The sequence below is a fragment of the Chiloscyllium plagiosum genome, unplaced genomic scaffold (genome assembly GCF_037043375.1).
Source record: "Chiloscyllium plagiosum isolate Xiang-an unplaced genomic scaffold, Cpla_swu_hap1 HiC_scaffold_10, whole genome shotgun sequence".
In the NCBI taxonomy this organism is placed as follows: Eukaryota; Metazoa; Chordata; class Chondrichthyes; order Orectolobiformes; family Hemiscylliidae; genus Chiloscyllium; species Chiloscyllium plagiosum.
The window spans coordinates 112,327,881-112,353,828 of record NW_028270148.1 but is presented as its reverse complement, the minus strand read 5'-3'; the positions used below and the strand labels follow the sequence as shown (position 1 = coordinate 112,353,828).

The 25,948-nt window shown below is 42.4% G+C and overlaps 2 protein-coding genes across 4 annotated transcripts in view; one reads left to right on the top strand and one right to left on the bottom strand.

Annotated features, from left to right (window-relative positions):
* The window catches only part of macrod2 (mono-ADP ribosylhydrolase 2), a 946,626-nt gene extending 945,932 nt beyond the window's left edge, over nt 1–694 (bottom strand). For all 3 annotated transcript variants that reach the window (XM_043696641.2, XM_043696642.2, XM_043696644.2), the window contains exon 1: nt 506–694. In XM_043696641.2, coding sequence (XP_043552576.1) covers nt 506–530 — 25 coding nt within the window. In that variant the 5' untranslated portion in view covers nt 531–694. The remainder of the gene's footprint in view (nt 1–505) is intronic.
* Nucleotides 695–1,239: 545 nt separating this feature from the next.
* LOC122553097 (protein sel-1 homolog 1-like) overlaps nt 1,240–25,948 on the top strand; it is a 53,760-nt gene continuing 29,051 nt past the window's right edge. The window contains exons 1-5 of the mRNA XM_087991759.1: nt 1,240–1,324; nt 9,682–9,731; nt 14,861–15,053; nt 15,988–16,093; nt 25,779–25,944. Coding sequence (XP_087847885.1) covers nt 1,240–1,324; nt 9,682–9,731; nt 14,861–15,053; nt 15,988–16,093; nt 25,779–25,944 — 600 coding nt within the window. The remainder of the gene's footprint in view (nt 1,325–9,681; nt 9,732–14,860; nt 15,054–15,987; nt 16,094–25,778; nt 25,945–25,948) is intronic.

The following is a 25,948-nucleotide window of genomic DNA, read 5'->3' as shown; positions in this document are numbered from 1 at the left end:
TGGACCTCAGAAGAGGCACAAACTATAGACTGGAAAATTCTGCAATGTTATAATTCAGATGAACAGCCACTGGGTTCACTGCAATTCACTTACAAAAGAGGCAAGCACATTTGGGACAAATATTACATCGCAAGTTAGAGAGAAAAGAAAAACGCTGCACGCCCCTTTCCCCAGTTGGACGTGCAAGACAAAGGGATCTTTTCATTTGCATAAGAGATCGGGGCAAAAAGATAAAGGACCAGTTGTGGATGGTGCAAGCGATATTGTAAAGGTGTGTGAGCTGCAGCTCCTTTCTTTTGACAGGAGGCGCTTCAAGGCCTAGTCTGCTCCTATGACAACCAAAGGAAAGCCTTGCCTCAGCAGAGCAGCCAGAGCCTCTGTACCCGGCGAGTAAAATAATAGGGCAGGCTGGGGAATAGACCCTGGTGACAGGGGTGAGGTGAGAGATGATGGCCCCTCTGACCCACTGACAGATAGAGAGAGAGCGAGACACACACATACCCACCTGTGGATTTCTTCTCCTTGGGCATGTTTTTTTTTCACTCTCCTTGTGTTGCTGAACTCCAGGAATCGACGTAACAGAAAGCCAAGTGCCTCGGTCTGATAGAGATGTTTAAATTATCCCCACACACAGACACACTATCTCCCGGCCAAGCTGACAGCAAAACCCACCGCCTGTTCTTCAGGCAGCAACGCCCCCTCAACCAAGCGTGATGCTTTCGACCACGCCCCCCCCCCAAGGCGGGGACTCCACGCGCACCCGCGGCGTCTATTGGCCACTCTGCACGTCCGTCAATATCTCCCCATCCTCTATTGGTGAACCCGTGCCCCATCCCCGCCCCCTCCAACTATCAAGTACGATTACGCCTAAGTTTTTTTTGCCTTCGCAGCGATTGCTCCGCGTGAGGGTTTTAGTCGGTGCGGGAGAGGGAATGCAGACCGTCGCTATTTTATTTTTAAAAATCTCTGTCGCAAATCTCCATTTGATGCGGTGTTTGAAAGAGACGGAACTATTTCGAGAATGGGCCGTTAGCCGGGGTGAATGGGTAGCCGGTTGATGGGCGGGGTTGTCAATAAATGAGGTTCCGGGTCAGGGGTCGGGGGTGCAGCCCGGTCATCCGATTGGCGGAGGATGGCGCGGTGGTCGCCCGGCGACGGTTGCCTAGCGACGGGAGGTGGAGAAGGGGGAGTTGGTTTTGAAAGGATGCTCAGGCGTTGGTGCAGAATCCCAGGCTCAGGATGGGCATGGCACTGCACAGGGACAGGCCCTGCTCCAGCTTACTGATAGTGCTGCTGCTCCTCATCATCCCACCAGGCTTGGGAAGTAGGTAGTCATGATCACTGGATGGGGGGGGGGGGAAGGTGGTTGAGGTTATCAATTTACTATTAATCATCTCTGTCAATGGTACTGATAATTCTGCTTTGGAAGACAAAATAATTTAAATTCCTAGTTGCTGTCAATTCTGAAGGAGGGCCACTAGACCTGAGATGTTAACTTTGTTCTCTCTTCATAGGTGCTGCCAGATTTGCTGAGTTTCTCCAGCAATTTCTGTTTTAGTTCCAGCTCTCCAGCACCTGAATTCCTTTGTTTTATAAGACAATTTGAAGTGTTTCTCTTGAGCTTGTGTCATCACACATCCTGGCATCAAGCTCAAGCCTGCTGTAGTAATTCATCCTGCAGATAGTTTTGCTGTCTGAATGACTTCAGTTCATGGTTACTCGGTAGGCTGGAATGGAATGGGTCGTTCTGCTCATCGTTCTTGCCAGCGTTTGCTCCTGGTCTCTAACTCTGTTGACTTCTGAAGATTCTTCAGAGAGGATAGGAGGCAGAGAGTTTTTACAACACAGAAAGATTCCTGAAGAAGGGCTTATGCTTGAAACGTCGATTCTCCTGCTCCTCGGATGCTGCCTGGCCTGCTGTGTTTTTCCAGCACCACATTTTTCAACAGAAAGATGCCAGTCAGCCTATTGTGGCCACAGCAGTCATCAAACATCCATCCATTCGAATCCCATTTTCCAGCATACTGTAGCCTTGTATGCTATAGTGTTTCAAATATTTGTCAAAATACTTAAATATCTTGAGGTATCATAGGCACCGAGTTCCAGATATGCACCATTCTCTGGGTGAAATTTGATTTCCTCAAATGGCCTCTAAACCCTCAGCTGTTCAACTGTCTCCCCTGGTGATTGACCTCCCTGCTAAGGGGTAATGTTTCTCCCTATTGACCTGTCTATGCACCTGTGAAGTTTTGATTTGGAGATGCCGGTGTTGGACTGGGGTGTACAAAGTTAAAAATCACACAACACCAGGTTATAGTCCAACAGGTTTAATTGGAAACACACTAGCTTTTGGAGCGCCGCTCCTTTATCACCTTCAACATATTGTCTAGCTAACATCAATTGTTACAGCTAACCTGAGAATGCAACTTTTAAAAAAAGGGTTTGTGATTTACACATGAAAGAAGTGGAATTATTATGGTATTCGAACAGATGAAAGACTCAACAGACAATCAAGGTATTTTTCAATGTATAATTTCAGGTACATCACACTGTAAATTTTTGCTATAAATTCTGTGCCTTACAATTGTGTCCTCCACAATAACCTGATGGAATATAACCTGGAGTTGTGTGATTTTTAACCCTGTGAAGTTTGTAACCTTAATCAAATCCCTCAGTCTTCTCTGCTGTAAGAAATATAATCTCAGTGTATCTAGTCGCCCTTCATAGCTGAATCACTCCAGCCCAGACAACATCCTGCTGAATATCCTCTGCACCCTCACCAGTTTAATCACATCCTTCTTTCAATCGTGGCAGCCTCCAACACCTTAGGTCTCTTTTATAGCTTTCCCCTCTGACCCTAACCCTATGCCCTCTAAGTTCGGGATTCCCCCAGGCCAGGGAAAAGACCTTGTCTATTTATCCTATCCATGCCCCTCATGATTTTATAAGCCGCTTAGGTCACCCCACAGCCTCCAACGCTCCAGGGAAAACAGCCCCAGCCTATTTAGCCTCTTCCCATAGCTCAAATCCTCCAACCCTGGCAACACTCTTGTAAATCTTTGCTTATCCCTTTAAAGTTTCACAACATCCTTCCGATAGGAAGGAGACCAGAATTGCACGCAATATTCCAAAAGTGGCCTCAGCAGTGTCCTGTACAGCTGCAATATGACCTCCCAACTCCTGTACTCAGTACTCTGACCAATAAAGGAAAGCATACCAAACATCTTCACTATCCTATCTATGTGTGACTCTACTTTCAAGGAGCTATGAACCTGCACTCCAAGGTCTCTTTGTTCAGCAACACTCCCTAGGACCTTACCATTAAATGTATAAGTCTGCTAAGATTTGCTTTCCCAAAATGCAGCACCACGCATTTATCTAAATTAAACTCCATCTGCCACTCCTCAGCCCATTGGCCCATCTGATCAAAATCCTGTTATAATCCGAGGTAACTTTATTCGCTGTCGATTACACCTCCAATTTTGGTGTCATCAGCAAACTTACTAACTATACCTTTTATGTTCACATCCAAGTCATTTATATAAATGATAAAAAGTAGCGGACCCAGCATTGATCCTTGTGGCACTGCACTGGCCTCCAGTGTGAAAAACAACCCTCCACCACCACCCTCTGTCTTCTATCTTTGAGCCAGTTCTGTATCCAAATAGCTAGTTCTCCCTGTATTCCATGAGATCTAACCTTGCTAACCAGTCTCACATGGGGAACCTTGTCGAATGCCTTACTGAAATCCATATAGGTCACATCTACTGCTCTGCCCTCATCAATCCTCTTTGTTGCTTCTTCAAAAAACTCAATCAAGTTTGCGAGACATGGTTTCCCGTGCACAAAGTCGTGTTAACTATCCCTAATCAGTCCTTGCCTTTCCAAATACATGTGCATCCTGTCCCTCAGGATTCCCTCTAACAACTTACTCGCCACCAACGTCAGGCTCACTGGTCTATAGTTCCCTGGCGTGTCCTTGCCACCTTTCTTAAATAGTGGCACCACGTTAGCTTTCTTTGTAATTGTTTCACATTTTTTTCCAGAATTAAAATTATTTTGTTTTATTTGAATATATGTGTGTTTTGGCTTCTCTTAAATGTATCCATACTGTTTGCTCGAACCACTTGCTGTGGTGGTGGAGAGTTCCACTATCTCACCACTCTTTAGGTAAAGAAGTTTCTTTCAAATTCCTTATTGGATTTCTTTGTCTTATATTAATGGCCTCAAGTAGATCCCTCATCATCGCGTTTCTTCAGTCTTCTTGTGTATTCTCCTCTCTCATTGTGCTTCTACTGGAGACTGTCTCTTCTGATATCTCGGCCCCTACAAGTGACAGTTTCAACCTAATCCTCATCACTTCTCTTGCCTCATTACAAACAACATATGAAAGAAAATCACTGTTTAAGCTTTTGGTCAACCCTCCTAATTCTTTGTCTGTTTTCTGAATTATACTTCCAAGGACATTTATCGGTATTACAAAATGCTGTGGAAATCAAGTTTTTTAATACTAAAAAGAGCATTTTCAAATTGAGGTCAGGCCTATCCAGATTGTTCTCAGAAGAAATGATAGTTTTAATTAAGGTACAGTGGGAATCATGGAACATTATCCCACCATTTCACACTATGCTGGCAGAATTGCTCGAATACTGTATTTATGAATGTGTCTATTTCTGTAATAAAACTGATTCCAACGTCACTTTGTTGCAATGGTCATATTAATAAGGAGCATCTTTGTCCATCAGTAAAGATTTTGTTTTGTTTTCACTCAATGTTACGATGTTTGTTAAAAATTGGCATATATTTCACTCACTTCTCTCTTAGGAGAATGAAGAAACAAACCCCAGACAACCTGTGGAATAAGAGATTCTGTTGGGTTTAACTCACTTGTAAAATGATTCCGTGCAAGCAGTTCAAAGGGATTCAAGCACATGGATGAGAAATTTCAGTTGCTCAGCAACTAGAAGCCATTGGGAGGGCAGGGATGATATGTGAGGAAGTCTGCAATGCAGGATTCAGACTGCAGAGTTTATATAAACTGAAGCTTATGAAGGGTGAGAGACCAATTAGGAGAATATTAAGATAGTTGAGTCTGAAGGTGACAAAGGCAAAGATGCTTCAGGAGTAGGGTCAAAATCAAAAACTTCTTGGAATTCCATCCCTTATGACATTGTGGGTCTATCTACAGCACTACAATAGTTCAAGAAGGCAGCTCACCATCACCTTCTCAAGACCAATTAAGGACAGGCAATAAAATGTGGTCCAGCCAGTGACACCTACATCCTCCAAGTGAACAAAAATAAAGGAGGATAATTTTTATAGTGATGGAAGTAGGTGATAAGTGGTCAGAATTAAAATCAGGATTCAGTAGGGAGTCGACATTGCAAACTATTGTGCTCAGCCTGAAGTGGGCATGGTCTTCTCTGTAGTGAGAAAAATTTGGAACTTATTTCAACCGGATGTTGAACAAACAGCCATGTTGTTCAGTGGAATTTTCCCAGCCCTTGAGTGCTGTGGGTAATGATGGGAAGTTTGGGAGAATACAGCAAGAGTTGAAAAATAGATTCTCAATGTGAAGAAAAAAGTCGCATTTTCCCTATGAGAGTTTGGTGGCCAAATGCAAATCTTGCCAGTAAACAATGGGGACCCTACCACCTTGCATTTGCATCCTATCAGCTAGTCTCTCCTTATTTACATGCAGTGTGTGATTCTCTCGGCATTGTTGAGAGACTAAACAGCACCAATTGTACAGCATGGAAACAGACCCCTCGGTCCAACCCGCCCATGCCGAGCAGATATCCCAACCCAATCCAGTCCCGCCTGCCAGCACCCGGCCCATACCCCTCCAAACACTTCCTATTCATATACCCATCCAAATGCCTTTTAAATGTTGCAATAATGCTAGTCTCCACCACTTCCTCTAGCAACTCATTCCGTACAGTTCTTTTCAGTAATAAAAACAGTGTTTCCACACTAATTAAACTAATCTAATCTAAAAAAAAATCCAAGCTATTATATTTTTCAAAAGGAAATTAGGTAAACTCTATGTTGACCCTCATTTCTGAACATGCCATTGGCTTACTGCATGGTAGTGACTGTCTCCACCTTTTAGCTATGAAAGTTGGTATTGGCAAAACACCAACCTCACCACATTATCATGGCCAATCTCAAACTAATTTGGAAGACAATTCAGCACCTCAGTTGAAGCTCCTTAACACCTTATGTTAAAATGTTCCTGCCAAGTCACTTTGTGTACAGAACACAAATCTATCTGATGCATCTGAACAGGATGTATCTCAGGGATCTTAGTGTTCATTGACTTTGCACTTACATGGGCTCTCACAGCATCCCTGCCTTGCCTCAGCACATCGCTGCTTCATTCAGAACTTACAAGCTCTCAGCATCTCTTTCTTGCCTTTTAGCACAGGAAGAAAGCCAGGCATTGAACAATCAAGGGTGCAGACATGTTGCTGTATGGTCCTTTGCTACATCAATATCACACCTGCACCATCTGTTAACAGTTTTCTGTTTCAACAATATACTCCTGTCTGAAAGCTTAAGAAGAGTAGTCCTTTGTCACTCTTAGAATAGTATCCAAATTGTATTCCTATCTTCCCAATAATCTCAACTGTGCAATAAGGGTGATAAATGGCTCTCAGCATTCACTCAGTGGGCAGAGTAAGTTTATTTTTTCTGCAGGACTGAGGTGTATCTCTGCACAATGCTGTATTTCTGCATGTTCAGTGTTTTGGGGTGGCGAGGTGGCAATACTCCTGCCACAGTTATAGAATCCCAATATATTTACATGGCTTGTGCTGCATACATCTGCATAGGATGTAATATGTCAGAGGTCCATATAGAGGCATATTGCATGGCCTTTCTTTCTTTACTGTAACACGACCTCTGATAAAGCCTCATTTATACTTGGTACAACTGTGCAGGAATCACATTGCTGAGAAGCCTTCTATTTCTGATGCTCCCCACATTTGTTTCTCCTTTCTTCACCTTTCCTGCTTTGCAATAAAAGTTGCCATTATCAGACTTTTAAAGTTGCCATTATCAGACATCTGCTGCTCACAAATACAAATCTCCCTCGTAGCCCTACACACGGATGGAAAAAAACCATTTCGACTGGGACAACACATCTATCCTGGGACAGGCTAAGCAAAGACATGCCAGAGAATTCCTAGAGGCCTGGCACTCCAACCATAACGCCATAAACACAAAGATCTCGATACCATCTATCAACCCCTAAGAAAACGAACAGGAAATGACATCACCACAAACCCCAGGAACCCCATCCAGGACAAACATATAAATAGAAAGCAGGAGACAACAGCTTCACTTCACTTGGAGGTCGCCACTGATGATGTTACCTAGCAAGGTATTGAAACGTCTGGATATCAAACCTACAGCTCAGTGAGCAAACCTACACCCTAATAAAAGAATAACAACATTGTCACTCCTGATGGTGTGAGGGAAAGAATTAGCCCAATTAGTTGGATGGTTGGTTTTGAATACAGAGTCACATTGACAGCAGAAGTTCAATACCCTCTCTGGCTGAGATCACCATGAAGGTCATGCCTTGTCAACCTTGCCCCTTACCTTAGGTGTGGTGACCGTCTGGTGCAACTCACTACCAGTTGGCTCTCTTTAATGAGAGTCTGTGATTCTATGGTCTTTAATGAGAATCTACGGTCCTTTGATCCTCTGGGACTATGCCAACTTTACCTTCCCTACTTGAAATAGGGGTGCATCACAGAGAGAACAACGTTGCTGAAGGTGTTATGTCCATGAGTCGGTAGATTAACAGGGCAACCAAATTAAACATGACAATAGAAGTTAGGCAATGGAGGAGATTGATCTGATCAACTAAGTTAAAGGTTCTCATAAGGGTGTGATAGATAACATAAAAAAAGTTAAGCACAATGCACTACATTTTTTCCTGAGAAATCAAAAATCTGTCTAATTCAGCTTTGAATATATTTCAAGTCATCGAGTCATACAACATGGAAACAGACCCTTTGGTCCAACCAGTTCTTGCTGACCGTAATCCCAAACTAAACTAGTCCCACCTGCCTGCCCCCAGCCCATATCCCCCCAAACCTTTCCTGTTTATATTTGATGGTGGCATGGAGAATTCCAAAAATTCACTTGTTTAAATGAAGAAACCTTACCTCATATCTGTCCTAAATGATTGGATACTCATCTTGAAACTGTGCTCGCTTGTTCTAGATTTCCCAGTGAGGGGGAGCAACAGCTCAGTATCTACCCAGTCAAGCCCTTTCATAATCTTCAATATTTTAATAAGATCGCCACTCATTTTTCTAACTCCAGACAATATAAACCAAATTTGCTCAGCCTATTATAGGACATTCTAGATATATTTAGTAAACTTTCACCGTACTGCCTCCAATCAAGGATAGCCTTCCTTAAATATGGAGACTAAAATTGCACATAGTATTCCAGGTGCGATCGCAACAAGCCCTGTATAATGAAAGCAAGACTCCTTTATTCTTGTTCTCCAGTCCTACTCCAACACACTATTTGTCTTCCTAATTGCTTGCTGCATTTGCATGTTAGCCTTTAGTATTCTCTCTGAGGACCAACAGTTAACAAGTTAGCATCTTAAAAAAGTAATTCTGCTCTTTCAATGACCAAAGTGAGTAATTGTGCACATTCGTTTTTGCTGTCCACTCAACTTGTCTTTGTCTCTTTGTGACTTCCTCACAGTTTGCCTTTCTACCAAGCTTATTGTCAACAAACCTAACTACTTTACTCTCTGTCTCATGAAGTCCATTAAAAGCTTAATCATGTAACCTTTTCCCCTAATGTTGTTAAATATGTGAACTAACTAGGTTTGAACCATCTTGCAATGGACACATTGGTCACACTGTCATAAGCATGTTGTCTAGCAAAACAAACAACTCTTGAAAAATCCGAAACTTCGGATCAGAATAGCAATATCAAGATACAATAGACAGTTTGTAAAAATGTTAGTTCATTGTTGTTACTGACAATAGTTTAAGGGTGAGAGAATGTGCAAAAGATTAGCTGGAAAATCCAGCCTAGTTTGAAGAATTACACAATTTAGAATAACATGATATATTTCCTGAGATCCTCTAAGGCAAAATGTTCAGAAGAGATATATTTTGGAGATTGTTGAAGTTTTCATTTCTAACATTAAGTAAAAGTTTTCTAATTTTGCCTCGTCTTTAGCACTGTCATGGGGAAAATATTAGCTTTACAAGAATTATCATTTGGGTTTTTAATGATGTAGAGGTACCAATGTTGAATTGAGGTGGACAAAGTCAGAAATTACACGATACCAAGTTTTAATCCAACAGGCTTATTTGAAATCACAAGCTTTCAGAGCACTGCTCCTTTGTCAGGTGAAGACTGATGAAACAGCAGTGGTCCAAAAGCTTGTGATTTCAAATGAACCTTTTGGACTAAATCATGGTGTCATGTGACTTCTGGCTTTGGTGATTGTAATATTATTGGTTAGATACTGCCCTCTCACATTTGAGTTTGATGTTCAAACCCAGTCTGGATTGAATGCTTTTCCTATCCATTATCTTTAATGGTCTTATAATGCTTTTAAAACTCTACTAATTTAATTGTAAATTTGCATTGAGAACTTGAAAGTTAACTTTCTTTTCATTTTGATTTTATTCATAGACACAGACAGCAGCACAACGAAAAAGAAAAACAGTCCTGCTGAAAAGGAGGTGAGTCATCTCCATACTAAGCAAATGCTTAACTGTTCTGTTACATTACTTCAAACATTTCTTCTTTTGTAAATGTGATTACATTTTTATTTGTTTAGACCATTAATAAGGTTACGTGGGAGCAAAATGTACATTTTGATGTCTTATTGTCAAAAGAATATTCAGATGTTTAAGAACATTTAGTTAAGTGTAGCGAAGGTACTTTCAGGACATAAACTTTAAACATGAAGAAAGACTTTCAAAACTGAATTAGTTTTTATTGAAAAAAGGTGGAGTACGAGATACTGTAATGCAAGGCTTTCAGTGATGAAAATTATAACTAACTATGAAGGCAACTGTACAAAATGAACAAACCTCATCTGAAACCAAAGGTTAGAGGAATAGTATTCAATGTTGTGCAAGTGTAATAGCATTCGAAACAAAAAGCAAATTTGCTGGTCACTTGGTTTAGAAAGTGGGCTAATCTAGATTTGTAAAGGCTGGTCTGGTTTGACAAATTGATTGATTTTTTAAATGGGGGAAATAGCATTTAAATAAAGAAGACATTGCTTAAGTCCATTTATCTTTAATCCCATCCAGCCTTACAACCTTCTCAAGGTCGAGATTAGAGTGGTGCTGGAAAAGCACAGCAGGTCAAGCAGCATACGAGGAGCAGGAAAATCGACGTTTCGGACAAAAGCTCTTTTTCTGCTCCTCGAATGCTGCCTCACCTGCTGTGATCTTCCAGCACTACTCTAATCTTGACTCTAATCTCCAGCATCTGCAGTACCCACTTTCGCCTAACCTTCTCAAAGTACTGCAGTTTTACAAATGTGGCATCTTGTGCACCCCTGATTTTAATCATTCCACCTTCGACAGCTAGTGCTGTGAGCTGACAAGGACCTAAGCTCTGGAAATGCCTCCTTAGTGCCCTCCCTTGTCCATCTTACTTTCCTTTTTTTGGCTTAACCATACCTCTTTGGCCAGCTTTTGGTCACCTGCCTTATATCTCTTCATGTGGCTCAGTGTTAAACTTCTTTGCTTCTGCAAGGCACTTTGATCATTTAAAAAAAAAGAGTTAAAGAGCTGGGATCGCATACACAAATATTGAGTTCAGATGAATGAATGGGCTCAAAGCTGCCACTTTGAAAAGTGGCGGGTCTATCTTGAATAACCATTGAAGGATAAAGTATCTCAGAAATTTGAGTAATAAGTGAATTTAACTGTTTCATGTCATTACTATTGCAACACAAGTGGCATTCTCCATTAACAGGACGGGCTGTCGAGCCAAATGATGTTCTGCAAATAAGAAGTATGAATTTCAGTTGAAGCTATGTTGACTATACATCCAATAACTGGTAGATTGTGTCAAATAGTATGCCCTTTTGGCTATTTGAACAGACAGAGTAACAATGATACACAAGCAGCCCATGCTTGAAAAACTCAGAATATCAGGTCCAACATTAGACATGATTCATGATTAGACAAAACTTACTCAACAATTACATTTGTGCTAAGAATGGCATCAATGACCAATGTAACATTATCAGTGAGGCTTGCAGTGAGGTTCACTTTCACGAGCTAGAAACTACATATGTTCACACACGGGACTCAGTCCTATGAAACAGAATGAAAGTGCCACTCCTTTTCCATTTTTTTTCAACCCAATGAAAGCTTCAGGCACGGCTTTTTCTTGGTTCACCCTACATGGTCAACTTACCTGGGTTGAATTCTGACACCTCCCTCCCCTTCCTGGACCTCTCCATCTCCATTAGTGACGACCGACTTGACACTGACATTTTTTACAAACCCACCGACTCCCACAGCTACCTGGATTACACCTCTTCCCACCCTATCTCTTGCAAAAATGCCATCTCGTATTCCCAATTCCTCCGCCTCCGCCGTATCTGCTCCCAGGAGGACCAGTTCCACCATAGAACACACCAGATGGCCTCCTTCTTTAGAGACCGCAATTTCCCTTCCCACGCGGTTAAAGATGCCCTCCAACGCATCTCGTCCACATCCCGCACCTCCGCCCTCAGACTCCACCCCTCCAACCATAACAAGGACAGAACGCCCCTGGTGCTCACCTTCCACCCTACAAACCTCCGCATAAACCAAATCATCCGCCGACATTTCCGCCACCTCCAAAAAGACCCCACCACCAGGGATATACTTCCCTCCCCACCCCTTTCCGCCTTCCGCAAAGACCGTTCCCTCCGTGACTACCTGGTCAGGTCCACGCCCCCCCTACGACCCACCCTCCCATCCTGGCACTTTCCCCTGCCACCGCAGGAACTATAAAACCTGTGCCCACACCTCCTCCCTCACCTCTATCCAAGGCCCTAAAGGAGCCTTCCACATCCATCAAAGTTTTACCTGCACATCCACTAATATCATTTATTGTATCCGTTGCTCCCGATGCGGTCTCCTCTACATTGGGGAGACTGGGCGCCTCCTAGCAGAGCGCTTTAGGGAACATCTCCGATCCACCCGCAACAATCAACCAAACCGCCCCGTGGCCCAACATTTCAACTCCCCCTCCCACTCCGCCGAGGACATGGAGGTCCTGGGCCTCCTTCACCGCCGCTCCCTCACCACCAGACGCCTGGAGGAAGAACGCCTCATGTTCCGCCTCGGAACACTTCAACCCCAGGGCATCAATGTGGACTTCAACAGCTTCCTCATTTCCCCTTCCCCCACCTCATCCTAGTTTCAAACTTCCAGCTCCACACTGTCCCCTTGACCTGTCCAGACTTGTCCGACCTGCCTAGCTCCTTTTCCTATCCGCTCCTCCTTCTCCTCCCTGACCTATCACCTTCATCTCCTCCCCCACTCACCTATTATACTCTATGCTACTTTCTCCCCACCCCCACCCTCCTCTAGCTTATCTCTCCATGCTTCAGGCTCTCTGCCTTTATTCCTGATGAAGGGCTTTTGCCCGAAACATCGATTTTGCTGCTCATCAGATGCTGCCTGAATTGCTGTGCTCTTCCAGCACCACTGATCCAGAATCTGGTTTCCAGCATCTGCAGTCATTGTTTTTACCTCGTTGAATTTAAGCAAATGTTTGGCAATTAACTGGTTCAATCTCCATGGCAATGCCTCTACCAACCAGAGTCCACTTACCAACCAATTAGCACCCTCTTTTTAAGCTCCCTTTGAGACTCAGAATTCTTGTGATTCAGTCCTGACGAGTACTAGATGAAAAGCTTGGAAAACAGATCTTGTTTTGTTTCAGTGGTCCCGAAGTTCTGTACTACTAAGAGACTGTTTATTAATGCAAGGAGTATAATAGTAAGGTTTGATTGCTGGTCATCATGTCATATGGGCTATTGAGGATTCTTGTTAAAGTATGTGACTCCAATCTCTGTGGGGAACAAAGAAAACACTCTTAAGACAGTACTGTACTTTCAAAGTTACTGACATCTTAGGGAACCCAGTCAGGAGATCACAGAAAGTAATATCAGTTAGCTAACCATCAGCTCTAAAAACCGATCAGAAATTGATCACACACTAACAATCTGAGACTGATCATGCAACAACTCAGAGCTCCAGGATGCCACTGACCTACCGCTAGGGCAGCACAGTGGCTCAGTGGTTAGCACTGCTGCCTCACAGTACCAGAGATACAGGTTCAATTCCAGCCTCAGGCAACTGTCTGTGTGGAATTTGCACATTCTCCTCTGTATCTGTGTGGGTTTCCTCCAGGTGCTCTGGTTTCCTCCCACAGTCCAAAGATGTGCAGGTCAGGTGAATTGGCCAAGCTAAGTTGCCCATAGTGTTCAAGCATGCGTAAGTTAGATGCTTTAGCCAGGGTAAATGTAGAGTAATAGGGTAGGGGAATGGGTCTGAGTGGGTTACTCTTTGGAGGGTCAATATGGACTTGGTGGGCTGAAGGGCCTGTTTCCACACTGTAGGGATTCTATAAAGATAAGGGCTAGCCATGGTTAAATAAGCTGTAACTTTTCAGCAGCCAGGTACCCAGCAAGAAAAAGATAGGATGAAGGAAAATAAACTTCAGTCAGCAAGAACAGAGCAAGAGACAGGCATGCAATCAGATAGAAGTCATGAGCAGGTGTCCCAAAAAAGATTGCCTTTATTAAGTATCACTCTGTTGTTGTGGTTCTGTTCGCCGAGCTGGGAATTTGTGTTGCAGACGTTTCGTCCCTGTCTAGGTGACATCCTCAGTGCTTGGGAGCCTCCTGTGAAGCGCTTCTGTGATCTTTCCTCCGGCATTTGTAATGGTTTGAATCTGCCGCTCCGATTGTCAGTTCCAGCTGTCCGCTGCAGTGGCCGATATATTGGGTCCAGGTCGATGTGCTTGTTTATTGAATCAGTGGATGAGTGCCATGCCTCTAGGAATTCCCTAGCTGTTCTCTGTTTGGCTTGTCCTATAATAGTAGGACAATATATAATATAATAGTTAAAAATCACACAACACCAGGTTATAGTCCAACAGGTTTAATTGGAAGCACAGTAGCTTTCGGAGCGACGCTCCTTCATCAGATGAGTGCCACTATTAAATCATAATATAAAAGTGGCACTCATCCACTGATTCAATCAACAAGCACATCAACCTGGACCCAATATACCGGCCACTGCAGCGGACAGCTGGAACTGACAACCGGAAGCAGCAGATTCAAACCATTACAAATGCCGGAGGAAAGATCACAGAAGCGCTTCACAGGAGGCTCCCAAGCACTGAAGATGTCACCTAGACAGGGGACGAAACGTCTGCAACACAAATTCCCAGCTCGGCGAACAGAACCACAACAACGAGCACCCGAGCTCCAAATCTTCGCACAAACTTTAAGTATCACTCTTTTGAAATTATTATAATAAACTTTATAAATTCTGTTAAAGTTATGAAGATACCCAGAGTGATCTTGCAACTGGTCAAAACTGATAGGCCCTTTTAGATTAGCTTTCAACTCGATCTATAACTGTAATTTGATTGAAGTCATACACTTAAGGTTGAAGTGAACACTGGGGCCTAGGCACTGACAGACTGCTGTATCTGTCGAACTACATTCTACCAACTCTTAGAGATGGGGTGAGGGTAAAATAGAGGAGAAATCATACAAAAAATGTGTTCAAAGTCAGTCTTATCAATGTTCGAATCAATCCCAAATAATCCTATGTTTCAGGACATGGAAGATGAAAATGCTGACATGCAACTGGAGGAGATATTAAAAATAAATCATGTTCCCAGTGAGTCAGAAGAAACCATCAGGTCAGCAACAGACCAGAATGGGCAGTCTTCATCCAGTGTAAAAGAAAATGAGGATAATGACAAAAAATCGCAAGAGACAAATAATGATTCTAAATGGAATTCACAAGGTGAGAAAACTGTACAAGAAAGAAGGGCAGGAAGAGTCTCAGAAGCCAAGGTAGCTTTATATTTTGGTACCTAAACAATCAAAATGAGCTAACATTTCAACCTTTTACGTGTTTCTCAGAACCCTATCTCTTTCAGCATCTGTAATGTCATTTTTGGGGACTGCTAAAACAAAGAATAAATGACACTCATTGCTTTACTAATTTTACTAGCTTTTGATTAACAAGTGCTCCAGGAGTCACATTCTAGGATAGAATGGTTACTGAACAGCAGGAGCCTATTCAGGCCTGTCATGTCTGTGCTGGCTCCCTGTGAGAGCAACTCAGGTAGTTCAAATCCTGTCCTTTCCCCTTCTGGTTATTTTCCTTTCCTTTCTTTCAGGTGATATGCAATCCCTACTGAAAGTCCCGGTTGTATTTGCATTCACTGTACCCTTGGGCAGCTCATTTTACATTCTAATCAGTCGATGCACTTAAAAAGGTTTTCCTCCTGTCACGTTTAGAGATTTTGCCAACTCCCTTAAATCAGTAACCTTTGATTCTTATTCTAAACGATTAAAGATCTGAAACATTGTGTCTTTCCCTCCTAATAGATGCTGCCAGACCTGCTGAGTATTTTCAGCATTTTCTGATTTTATAACCTACAAATCTCAATCTATTGTGTCCTGCCACTTACAATGATTTGTGGTTTGATGATGTCTCATTATCAATGAAAACACAATACAGAAGAGTTCAATATGAGGTCAAGTATGCTGAAACAATTACTTTAAATATTCATTGGAGTTCTATGTTAAAAAAAATCATAGGAGCACTTTCGAAAGACAAAGAATTATTGCTAAATCTGCACATCACATCGTTGCTCAATGCGCACAAAGTATGAAAGTAATTGCTTGAGCATTTTCAGTGTTAAACATCTGTGACATCTTGGACATAACAGATCAGCAAGAAACAGAGAGAAGCAGGCTAGAACAGAAAATGGAAGAATTGTATCAGAATGGTACCAAAATCCTGAAACGGTCTAGGGATAAGAAACTGAGGAAGGAGTGAGTATGAATAAATGAAATACAAGTAGAGCTTGACTTTTGAGCTCAAGTAAAGCAGATAATAACATTGTACATTTTTTTATAAGTTATGAAGCTTATAATCATTCACTATTCCCATGTGAGGTATGACATGAGAACAAAGAAAAGTCCTTATCTTCTTTACCCAATAAACTGGCTAAGATTTTCCAGGTTTTCCAGGTTTTAGTATGATCCCTTTTCAGCATTTTTCTCAAAATCTGTGAACTGACTTTGTCTACAACAATCTTAAGCTGTCAGCTCTTGTTCAAAACTGGGCACTGAAGACAGTAAATGGCCTGATTTGGGGTGATTAGCACACTGGGTTTTCTAAGAGTCTTGATACAAAACCATCTTTTTGACTGTGATACAGAGCAGCACTCCAGCCACACACAGCCCATTTTCAGGCATGATTTGGAGATGCCGGTGTTGGACTGGGGTGTACAGAGTTAAAAATCATACAATGCCAGGTTACAGTCCAATAGGTTTAATTGGAAGCACTAGCTTTTGGAGCGCTGCTCCTTCATCAGGTGGTTGATGAAGGAGCAGTGCTCCAAAAGTGAGTGCGTCCAATTAAACCTGTTGGACTATAACCTGGCATTGTGTGATTTTTAACCATTTTCAAGCAGGCTGTCAGTTTACAATGAACTGATAAAAAGCTCAAGCATCCCTGAACAGTATACTGCTTGCCTGGTCTGAGTACCCTTACTTGGTGCGCCATTGACCCTCGCCATATTTTCTGTGCTTTATACCTGGTGCCTGCCTTTGGAAAGTGTTCTCATATTATACATTAGGCATCCAATCGTCTGTATCAAACGAAACACATCCAGATCCTGAGGAAACTATGCAGTTAGCATTTTACACTGAAGCCTACCCAACTGCAAATATTGTCCAAACAGTACCAATATGCGGATTGCATTACTAGCCCCAGATATTGGTGATAAACCTTCTTTCATGTCAAAAGTGGATAATACGACCCTAAATTTAACTAATCGATGTAATCTGAATGAACAGGAGATGAATATCAGCAGAGAGCATTCTCTGCCAGAATGTTGAGGGTTAATCCCACTCCCCCAACCTGGCCTACTGGCTCTACTTTAATCTTTCAATGAAGGGCATTTAAATCATGAGGCAGGTCTTCCACCGCTGTCCAGGAGGGAGTCCTATCTCAACGAGCTGCTAGCCAATTGGAAACCAACAGTACCCTCTGGGAGTGGGTAGCCAGTGATGGTACTGTATTAAGGAGAGTTTTAGCTGCTGATCTAGACCTCCACGTATGCCTGAGAAACACCAGGACTGAATGGCATGGGACAGGAGGGGGTGGGAAGCATGATCTCCAAAAAGCAATCTCAGTTTATTTCTGTAAATGTAGCTGTGCATGGAATCCATTCTTCTGACTTCTTTGAATAAACCTCACAGTTAACATTAAATTATGTGGACCCTTATGCTTTTTATTTCAAATTACTACAAATAATTTCACTTGGTATGCGTACAGCTGCCTTCAAACACATGTTGGAAAGAATAATAATGTTGTATTATCCAATACCTTCTTAAAGTATTATCACTATCATGGTAACTGCAAATTAGCTAAGTGGCCAGGAATAAATCTTGGAATCCCTACAGTAGAGAGGAAGCAGACCATTCAGCCCATTGAGTCCCACCCTACCCCTAACCTATTCCTGTAACCCTGCATTTCCCATGGCTAATCCACCTCGCCTGCACACCCTTGGGACACTATGGACAATTTACCATGGCCAATCCACCCAAACATACACATCTCAGAAACACTATGGACAATTTATCATGGCCAATCCACCCTAACCTACACATCCGTGGGACACTATGGGCAAGTTACCATGGCCAATCTACCATAACCTGCACATCCCTGGGACACCGTGGGCAATTTACCATGGCCAATCCGTCCTAACCTACACATCCCTGAGACAATGTGGACAATTTACCATGGCCAATCCGTCCTAACCTACACATCCCTGAGACAATGTGGACAATTTACCATGGCCAATCCGCCCTAACCTACACATCCCTGAGACAATGTGGACAATTTACCATGGCCAATCCACCCTAACCTACACATCCCTGAGACAATGTGGACAATTTACCATGGCCAATCCACCCTAACCTACACATCCCTGAGACAGTATATGCAATTTACCATGGCCAATCCACCCTAACCTACACATCCCTGAGACAATATATGCAATTTACCATGGCCAATCTACCCTAAACCGCACATTTTTAGATTTTGTTTTCAGGAAATCTGCATAGAAGCTATTAATATTTTGAAACACCCTCCCCCCCCAACCCCAAGAGTGGCAACATTGGTAAGTTCAAAGGGAATGGAGTTCAAATGAACGGGTGATTTTGCTAAAACTATGCGAGACACTGGTCGGACGAAAGCTGGAATACTGTGAACAGTATTGATCCCGTTTTTATAATAGATATACTTGCAGTGGAGGCAATCCAGAGAAGGTACACTTTGCTGATAGTAACATTTATAAAATCATGAGGGGCATGGATGTGGTGATTAGCCAAGGTCTTTTTCCCCAGGGTTGGGGAATCCAAACTAGAGGGCGCAGATTTAATCTAAGAGGGGAATGGTTTAAATGGGACGTGAGGGGCAACTTTTACATGCAGAAGGTGGTGCCAGAACAAACTTCCAGAAAAGGTGGTAGAGGCATTCAATTATAACATTTAAAAGGCATCTGGGTGGGTACGTGAAATAGAGGTGGAAAGGGATATGGGCCAATTGCTAGCAAATGGGACTCGATTCATTTAGTATATCTGTTCAACATGAACAAGTTAGACTGAAGGGTCTGTTTCCCTGCTGTACAGGTCTGTGCCTGTATGAGTCTGAGGTTAAGAAATCTAACCAAAAGGCAAGTCAGGAAAGCACATTTTCAGATTGATTCCTAAGGTTATCAGAAACTCAGTAAGGCTAATAACACATCTGTTGGTCTCCTGGCTCATGAGAGCACATGGTATTCATAACTATATCTTTGAAACTTTATAAGACAGGCCAGACTCTCTCTTGTGTTTCACCCTATTGCGTCTGTAACATTCCATTTCCCTTTCAAGCTCAGTCATACGCTTAACTGCAACCGTGCAGATTCACGATGGAAGCTGACAATCTCATTCATCACTCAATTAGTTTGGGGCATTGAACAAATGTATCATACATCTCTAGTGAGGCCCTGGCACTCAAAATGCCACACACTAATTGTCTGGTTTGGCATCCAATTTACAGCCTTGAACTCTCTGGCCCAATCCTCTGGAATCGCTTCCAGTAAATAACCCCAGAACTTTGAATGTTATGTTTCTAAATAATCCATTACATTTCCCCTCTTCGACAATGCCACTTTACCGAGCATTTCTCTGTAATGACAGCCATGAACTTTCTGTAACCTTTTAAATTTCTGCTGATGTTTATTCTGATATCCAATAATTAGTCATGTGGATCACCCATTTACAGAAACATTATCCACTCTAAGCACCAGATCAACACAAAGTGAATACTTCACTACGAAGTGATGATACCAATTTTTCCCTTTATATTCCTTTATCCTGCTTGCTGAACAACACAAAAGCTCTGAAGGATCTTTCTGTCATATACTTTAAAATGTAGAATAATACTTGGTTTGCTAAAATTACTATGTAAAAACAATGACTGCAGATGCTGGAAACCAGATTCTGGATCAGTGGTGCTGGAAGAGCACAGCAATTCAGGCAGCATCCGAGAAGCAGCAAAATCGACGTTTCGGGCAAAAGCCCTTCATCAGGAATAAAGGCAGAGAGCCTGAAGCGTGGAGAGATAAGCTAGAGGAGGTCGGGGGTGGGGAGAAAGTAGCATAGAGTACAATAGGTGAGTGGGGGAGGAGATGAAGGTGATAGGTCAGGGAGGAGGATGGAGTGGATAGGTGGAAAAGAAGATAGGCAGGTAGGACAAGTCATGGGGACAGTGCTGAGCTGGAAGTTTGGAACTAGAGTGAGGTGGGGGAAGGGGAAATGAGGAAACTGTTGAAGTTCACATTGATGCCCTGGGGTTGAAGTGCTCCAAGGCGGAAGATGAGGCGTTCTTCCTCTAGGCGTCTGGTGGTGAGGGAGCGGCAGTGAAGGAGGCCCAGGACCTCCATGTCCTCGGCAGAGTGGGAGGGGGAGTTGAAATGTTGGGCCACAGGGCAGTGTGGTTGATTGGTGCGGGTGTCCCAGAGATGTTCCCGAAAGCGCTCTGCTAGGAGGCATCCAGTCTCCCCAATGTAGAGGAGACCGCATCGGGAGCAACGGATGCAATAAATGATATTAGTGGATGTGCAGGTAAAACTTTGATGGATGTGGAAGGCTCCTTTAGGGCCTTGGATGGAGGTGAGGGAGGAGGTGTGGGCGCAGGTTTTACAGTTCCTGTGGTAGCAGGGGAAGGTGCCAGGATGGGAGGGTGGGTTGTAGAGGGGCGTGGACCTGACCAGGTAGTCACGGAGGGAACGGTCTTTGCGGAAGGCGGAAAGGGGTGGGGAGGGAAATATATTCCTGCTGGTGGGGTCTTTTTGGAGATGGCAGAACTGTCGGTGGATGATTTTGTTTATGCGAAGGTTGGTAGGGTGCAGAAGCCTCTTCTTGAACCACTGCAATCCATGTGGTGTAGTGAGACCTTCTGTGCTTTATTAGAGTTAGATTAGATTCCCTACAGTATGGAAACAGGCCCTTTGACCCAACAAGTCCACACCAACCCTCCAAAGAGTAACCTACCCAGACCCATTCCCCTATATTTGCCCCTGACTAATGTACCAGACACTATGGACAACTTAGGATGGCCAACTCGCCTGAATTAGGTGAAAGTGAGGACTGCAGACATCAGAGTGGGGAGACTGGACACCTGTGGCCAACATTTCAACTCCCACACCCACTCTGCCGAGGGCATGCAGGTCCTGGGCCTCCTACATCACCACTCCCTCACCACCCGACACCTGGAGGAAGAATGCCTCATCTTCTGCCTCAGAACCCTCCAACCCCACGGCATCAATGTGGACTTCACCAGTTTCCTCATTTCCCCTCCCCCCCACCTTACCTCAGTTCCAATCTTCCAGCTCAGCATCATCCTCATGACCTGTCCTATCTGCTAATCTTCCTTCCCACCTATCCGCTCCACCTTATCACCTTTACCCCCACCTCCATCCACCTATTGCACTCTAGGTTACCTTCTCCCCAGCCCCACCCCCCTCCCATTTAGCTCTTCATACCGGATGCTCTCAGCCTCATTCCTGATGAAGGGCTCCTGCCCAAAACATCAATTTTCCTACTCCTGAGATGCTGCCTGACCTGCTATGCTTTTCCAGCACCAGTCTAATCTTGAATTCACCTGAATTGCACATCTTTGGATTGTGGGAGGATACCGGAGCACCGGGAGACAGGGAGACACAGGGAGAGCATGCAAACTCCACACAGACTGGAATCAAACCCAAGTCCCTGGTGCTGTGAAGCAGCATTGCTAACCACTGAGCCATCATGCTGCCCCATGCTGTTAACTTGCAAGTTCCAGGATTTCAAAGCAATGGCGATGTATTTCCACTTCAGGTTGGTAAACACGGCTTGGAGGGTAACTTGCAGGTGATAGTGTTTCCACACATTTGCTGACCTTACTATTCGAGATGGTGGAGTTTGCAGGTTTGGAATGAGCTGTTGAGAGTGTTGCTGGCAAATGCACAGTCACCAGCCATGTTACTATGGCAATCAGGGCACATCTCAGGCAATCTCTGGCCACTGGCATGGGAGAACTGTCAGTGTTATTGAAATTCTAGTGCCTCAATGAGCACAGCTTAAAACCTCTGCAGTCAATATGAGCTCAATTCTGGACCTCCGAAAAAGGGAATTGGTATTAGAATCTGTAATCTCACTAAAATCGCACCTCACTGGGTCTGAAAGTAAAAATTGCATCTTTGTCGTGCCTTTTGTGAATGATTTTTAAAAAATTAATTTAGAGTTTTTGAATTAAATCTGAAAGCATTGCCAGGTTATAAAACAAATAACAATATCCTTTCTTCTTGTGTAAGTTTTATTTTTTATTTTAACATGTTTCAATATTTTGTAATAAAAAGTAACCTTTATAAACATGTATTGATTAACGTGTACATTATCAGTTACACATGCAGATCATTTCTGTGTTGTTTTTCAGAATAGTTTTCTAAATGAACTTCTAAATCTCTTCAACAAGGATCCTTGATCTTGAGTAATTTTGTGGTGGTAGCATATTTTCTATATCCTTCATCATAAGTTAATTGGGACACCAGTCACCACTTCACTCAAGGAACTAAATTCCAGCAAACATTTCAATTATTCTATTAATGTTAAGTGTCTTACTTTTTTCTCACATATTATTGATAAGGACAGATAAATCACAGACTGACAAAACATTTTACATTCGTTAACCTTCTGTGGATTTAGGAAATATTAAATATTAGCTGAGTAGATGTAATATGTTAATTAAGAAATATTGGAATTCTGTACTCAATTTGGAGGTTTTAATATTGTAAAATCTGAAAGTTAAGGCCCAATCTTATTTACACAACTGTACCAGTACATTCTCTCAAACCTGGCAGCCTTGAATTTGGATTGTGGTGGATTTTGGAACCGTCTGGGATTTTCTGAAAAAAATTAGAACATTTAATCTGGTGAATAGGGAACACAGCAGAAAACTAACTGTTACAATTGCGAAGCACTTTAGGTCAATGTTCATGTTGTCACTGATATTAAGTCAGTTTACAAACAATGGATTTAATAGCCCTTCCATGCACCCCCTAGTTCATTAGCACACCAGTTTAAAATGAGAAAGGATCAATTAAAGAATGTCCAGTTTTCAGACAATGGCAAAAGTGAAGATTGCAGATCTGGAGATCAGAGCCAAGATTAGAGTGATGCTAGAAAACACAGCAGGTCAAGCAGCAAGGTCAGGAGCCATTCCTGATGAAGGGTTCCTGCCTGAATCATCATTTTTCCTGCTCCTCGGATGCTGCCTGACCTGCTGTGCTTTTCCAGCACCACTCTAATCTTGACACAGTTTTCAGACAATACCAGCTTTCGCAGTGGCCAGATTTGAGAAAGTGTACCTGTGCCGTGTCAGTCTGGTACCTTACTTTGGCACAAACCTGAAATGAGTCCTTCAAAAAAATCTTACAGGGGAGGATTGGACTTCCCAGATTTTAGGAAATATCAGTTAAGTTCCCTATTAAGTTACATAGCTGATTGGGTCTTGTATGATCTGCAATCAATCTGGCTGGATATCGAGGCTTCTCAAGTAAAGTGCCCACTTATTAACCTTTTATTTTCAGACAAGAGGAAAATCATTATGGATCACTGTAAAAACCCTATAATACTAAACACAATTAAAGCTTGGAATATAATGCGGCAAAATGAAGGCAACTCACATAAAACATCCCCCTATGCGCCGATAGTGGGAGCAGGGGATTCCAACCAGAGTTTACAGATGCCACTTTTAAACACTGGAGATCCAGGGGTATCTCATGTCTAGGGGACCTATTTAAAGATGGGGTCCTGATGTCTTTTGGACAGCTGCGTCAGAAATTCGGATTACCTAATGGAGACCTCTTTCGATACTTCTAAATTCGAGATTATATACAGAAGAAGACTACATTATTAGATAGTTTTTATAAATCAGATAGAGAATGTGGAGTACTATGACCAATGGGGGTATCTTCCGTCAGTACTATTTATCATTTACTACATGATGAAGTATGGACAATCTGCTTAAAACATGGGATCAGGATTTGGGACTAGAAATCTCTATCGAAACGTGGAATGACATTTGGGAAAACGCCAGAAGAACTCAGGCTATCCAGCTGAAGATAATTCATAGGGCCCATTTAGCACCGGATCGATTGGCAAAATTTAAGGCAGGAGCATCTCCAATGTGTCCCAAATGTAAAATAGAGGTGGGCACTCTTGTACATTGCCTATGGACCTGTCATAAGATCCATAGATATTGGACTAAAGTAACAAGTACCCTGACAGAAATTTTAGGAACGGAAATTAAAGTGGACCCTGTATCTCTCCTTTTGGGCTTTTCGAACTTACCCTCCCTGGATATGCATGGGAAGAGATTATTTTCTATTCTCTCTTTCTGTGCAAGGAAAAATATTTTGGGAAACTGGGTGGCTGAGGGCCCCCCTGGACTTTCAAATTGGCACAGATTAATTATGGAATGTATTCCCCTTGACTTCCTTACAAATATGGTGCACCGAAAGACCAAATTATTTCATAAAATATGGCAGCCCTTCTTGAATTATATGTATACAGATATTTCGGCTATCCTAACAAGGGCTTTTATTTAATTGAGATTACGAACCTGGCTGGTCCAGGGCCCCTTGGAGGAGGAATCCCGCATGAATACGGGTTTGTTACATTTGATGTTAACACATTCCGAGCATGTATCTCACTACCCAATTTCTGTGTTATCTGTTGTTTTTTTTCTCTTTCTCTTGTTTGAACAATGTAAGAGACTTAAATATACACTCTGGTTAGTTGTAGGTTAGATTAGTAGTTAGTTGAGTTTTGTTTTTTTTCTCGGTATTTTTCTTTTGTTAAATTTTGGTTATTATATATTTAAGATTTAATTGTATATCAATGTTTGTACTTGAGAGTTTTGTTTATTTTTGTAAACTTGTAAAAATGTTAAATTTCTAATAAAAATATCTATATAAAAAAATCTTACATCTTCAAACATCTGCATACTGCCTAAACTTACTTCTCCTTCTGCCATGTTTCTGTCACACCTTTTTTTTCAGCTTTTCCCCAATACAAATTCCTGTGACAACATTTATAAAGGAGACTGCCTAAATAACCTTGATATGCTATTCTGTCATTTTACAGCACCTCATCAGTTTTATGTCTTGTAGCTGCTCATCTGCACTGCATCAAAGCTGTAGTATTCCAACCAACCCTATTTCTCTGTTTTCTAATTTGTCATCTTTCTGCCAGCTGATGATTAATAAAAGAGATCACAGAACTATGTCAGAAAAATAAGGACAGCTTAAAATGGGCACTAGTACAACTGTGCAACCTGGTCCAATTATCCTCCTTTCAATCACCCTGCTTCAGCAGAAGACAACATTTGGTCCTGACTCCTCATGTGTATTGCAATTCATTGATCATTGACAGCTTTGTGTCTCATGAAACAGTGGTTTGCATCATGATGTAAGCTTTGTGTTAAGCATTATCTGGTGTGGCTCAAAAGCCACACTTTGGAATAGCAGTCTCTGCTGCATTTGCAGCAGAGGATTGGAAGGAGCTGCGAAGGTACAGGATTGACAGGCCTCTGAACAGAAGGTCTGAACAGTTGAGTTCCCTTACATTATTTATTATCCAAGAAAAGAGCTATTTCACAAATGCAGTGCCATATGCTGTCAATTGGTTCTACATCATTGAAGGCTTATGTTACTAGCCAAGTTGTTAAACAGTTAAATTTCTTCTCACGACAGTCTTCTCCATGGTGATGTTGGTTCTGCTGATGGTCAGTCCACAGACATTCTTATCTCTTCAACATGTAGCCTCCAATAGTATTCATATAGCAGAGGCTTATATTCAATAATATCAGGAGACGTTTGAATTTTTCTGCTTCTAACACTTTATATTTCCTGTTTTTAAGTAGAGGTTATAAACTACTGGTGAAAGCAGCTGATTTCGGAAGTAGGAAAGCCATGGAGCGAATAGCCTTTGCCTTATTATTTGGTGACCAACTGCCCCAGAACGTCACGGCAGCTAAAGATCTCTTTGAAGCCCTGGCAGAAAATGGCTCTCATAAGGCCCAAACTGTGA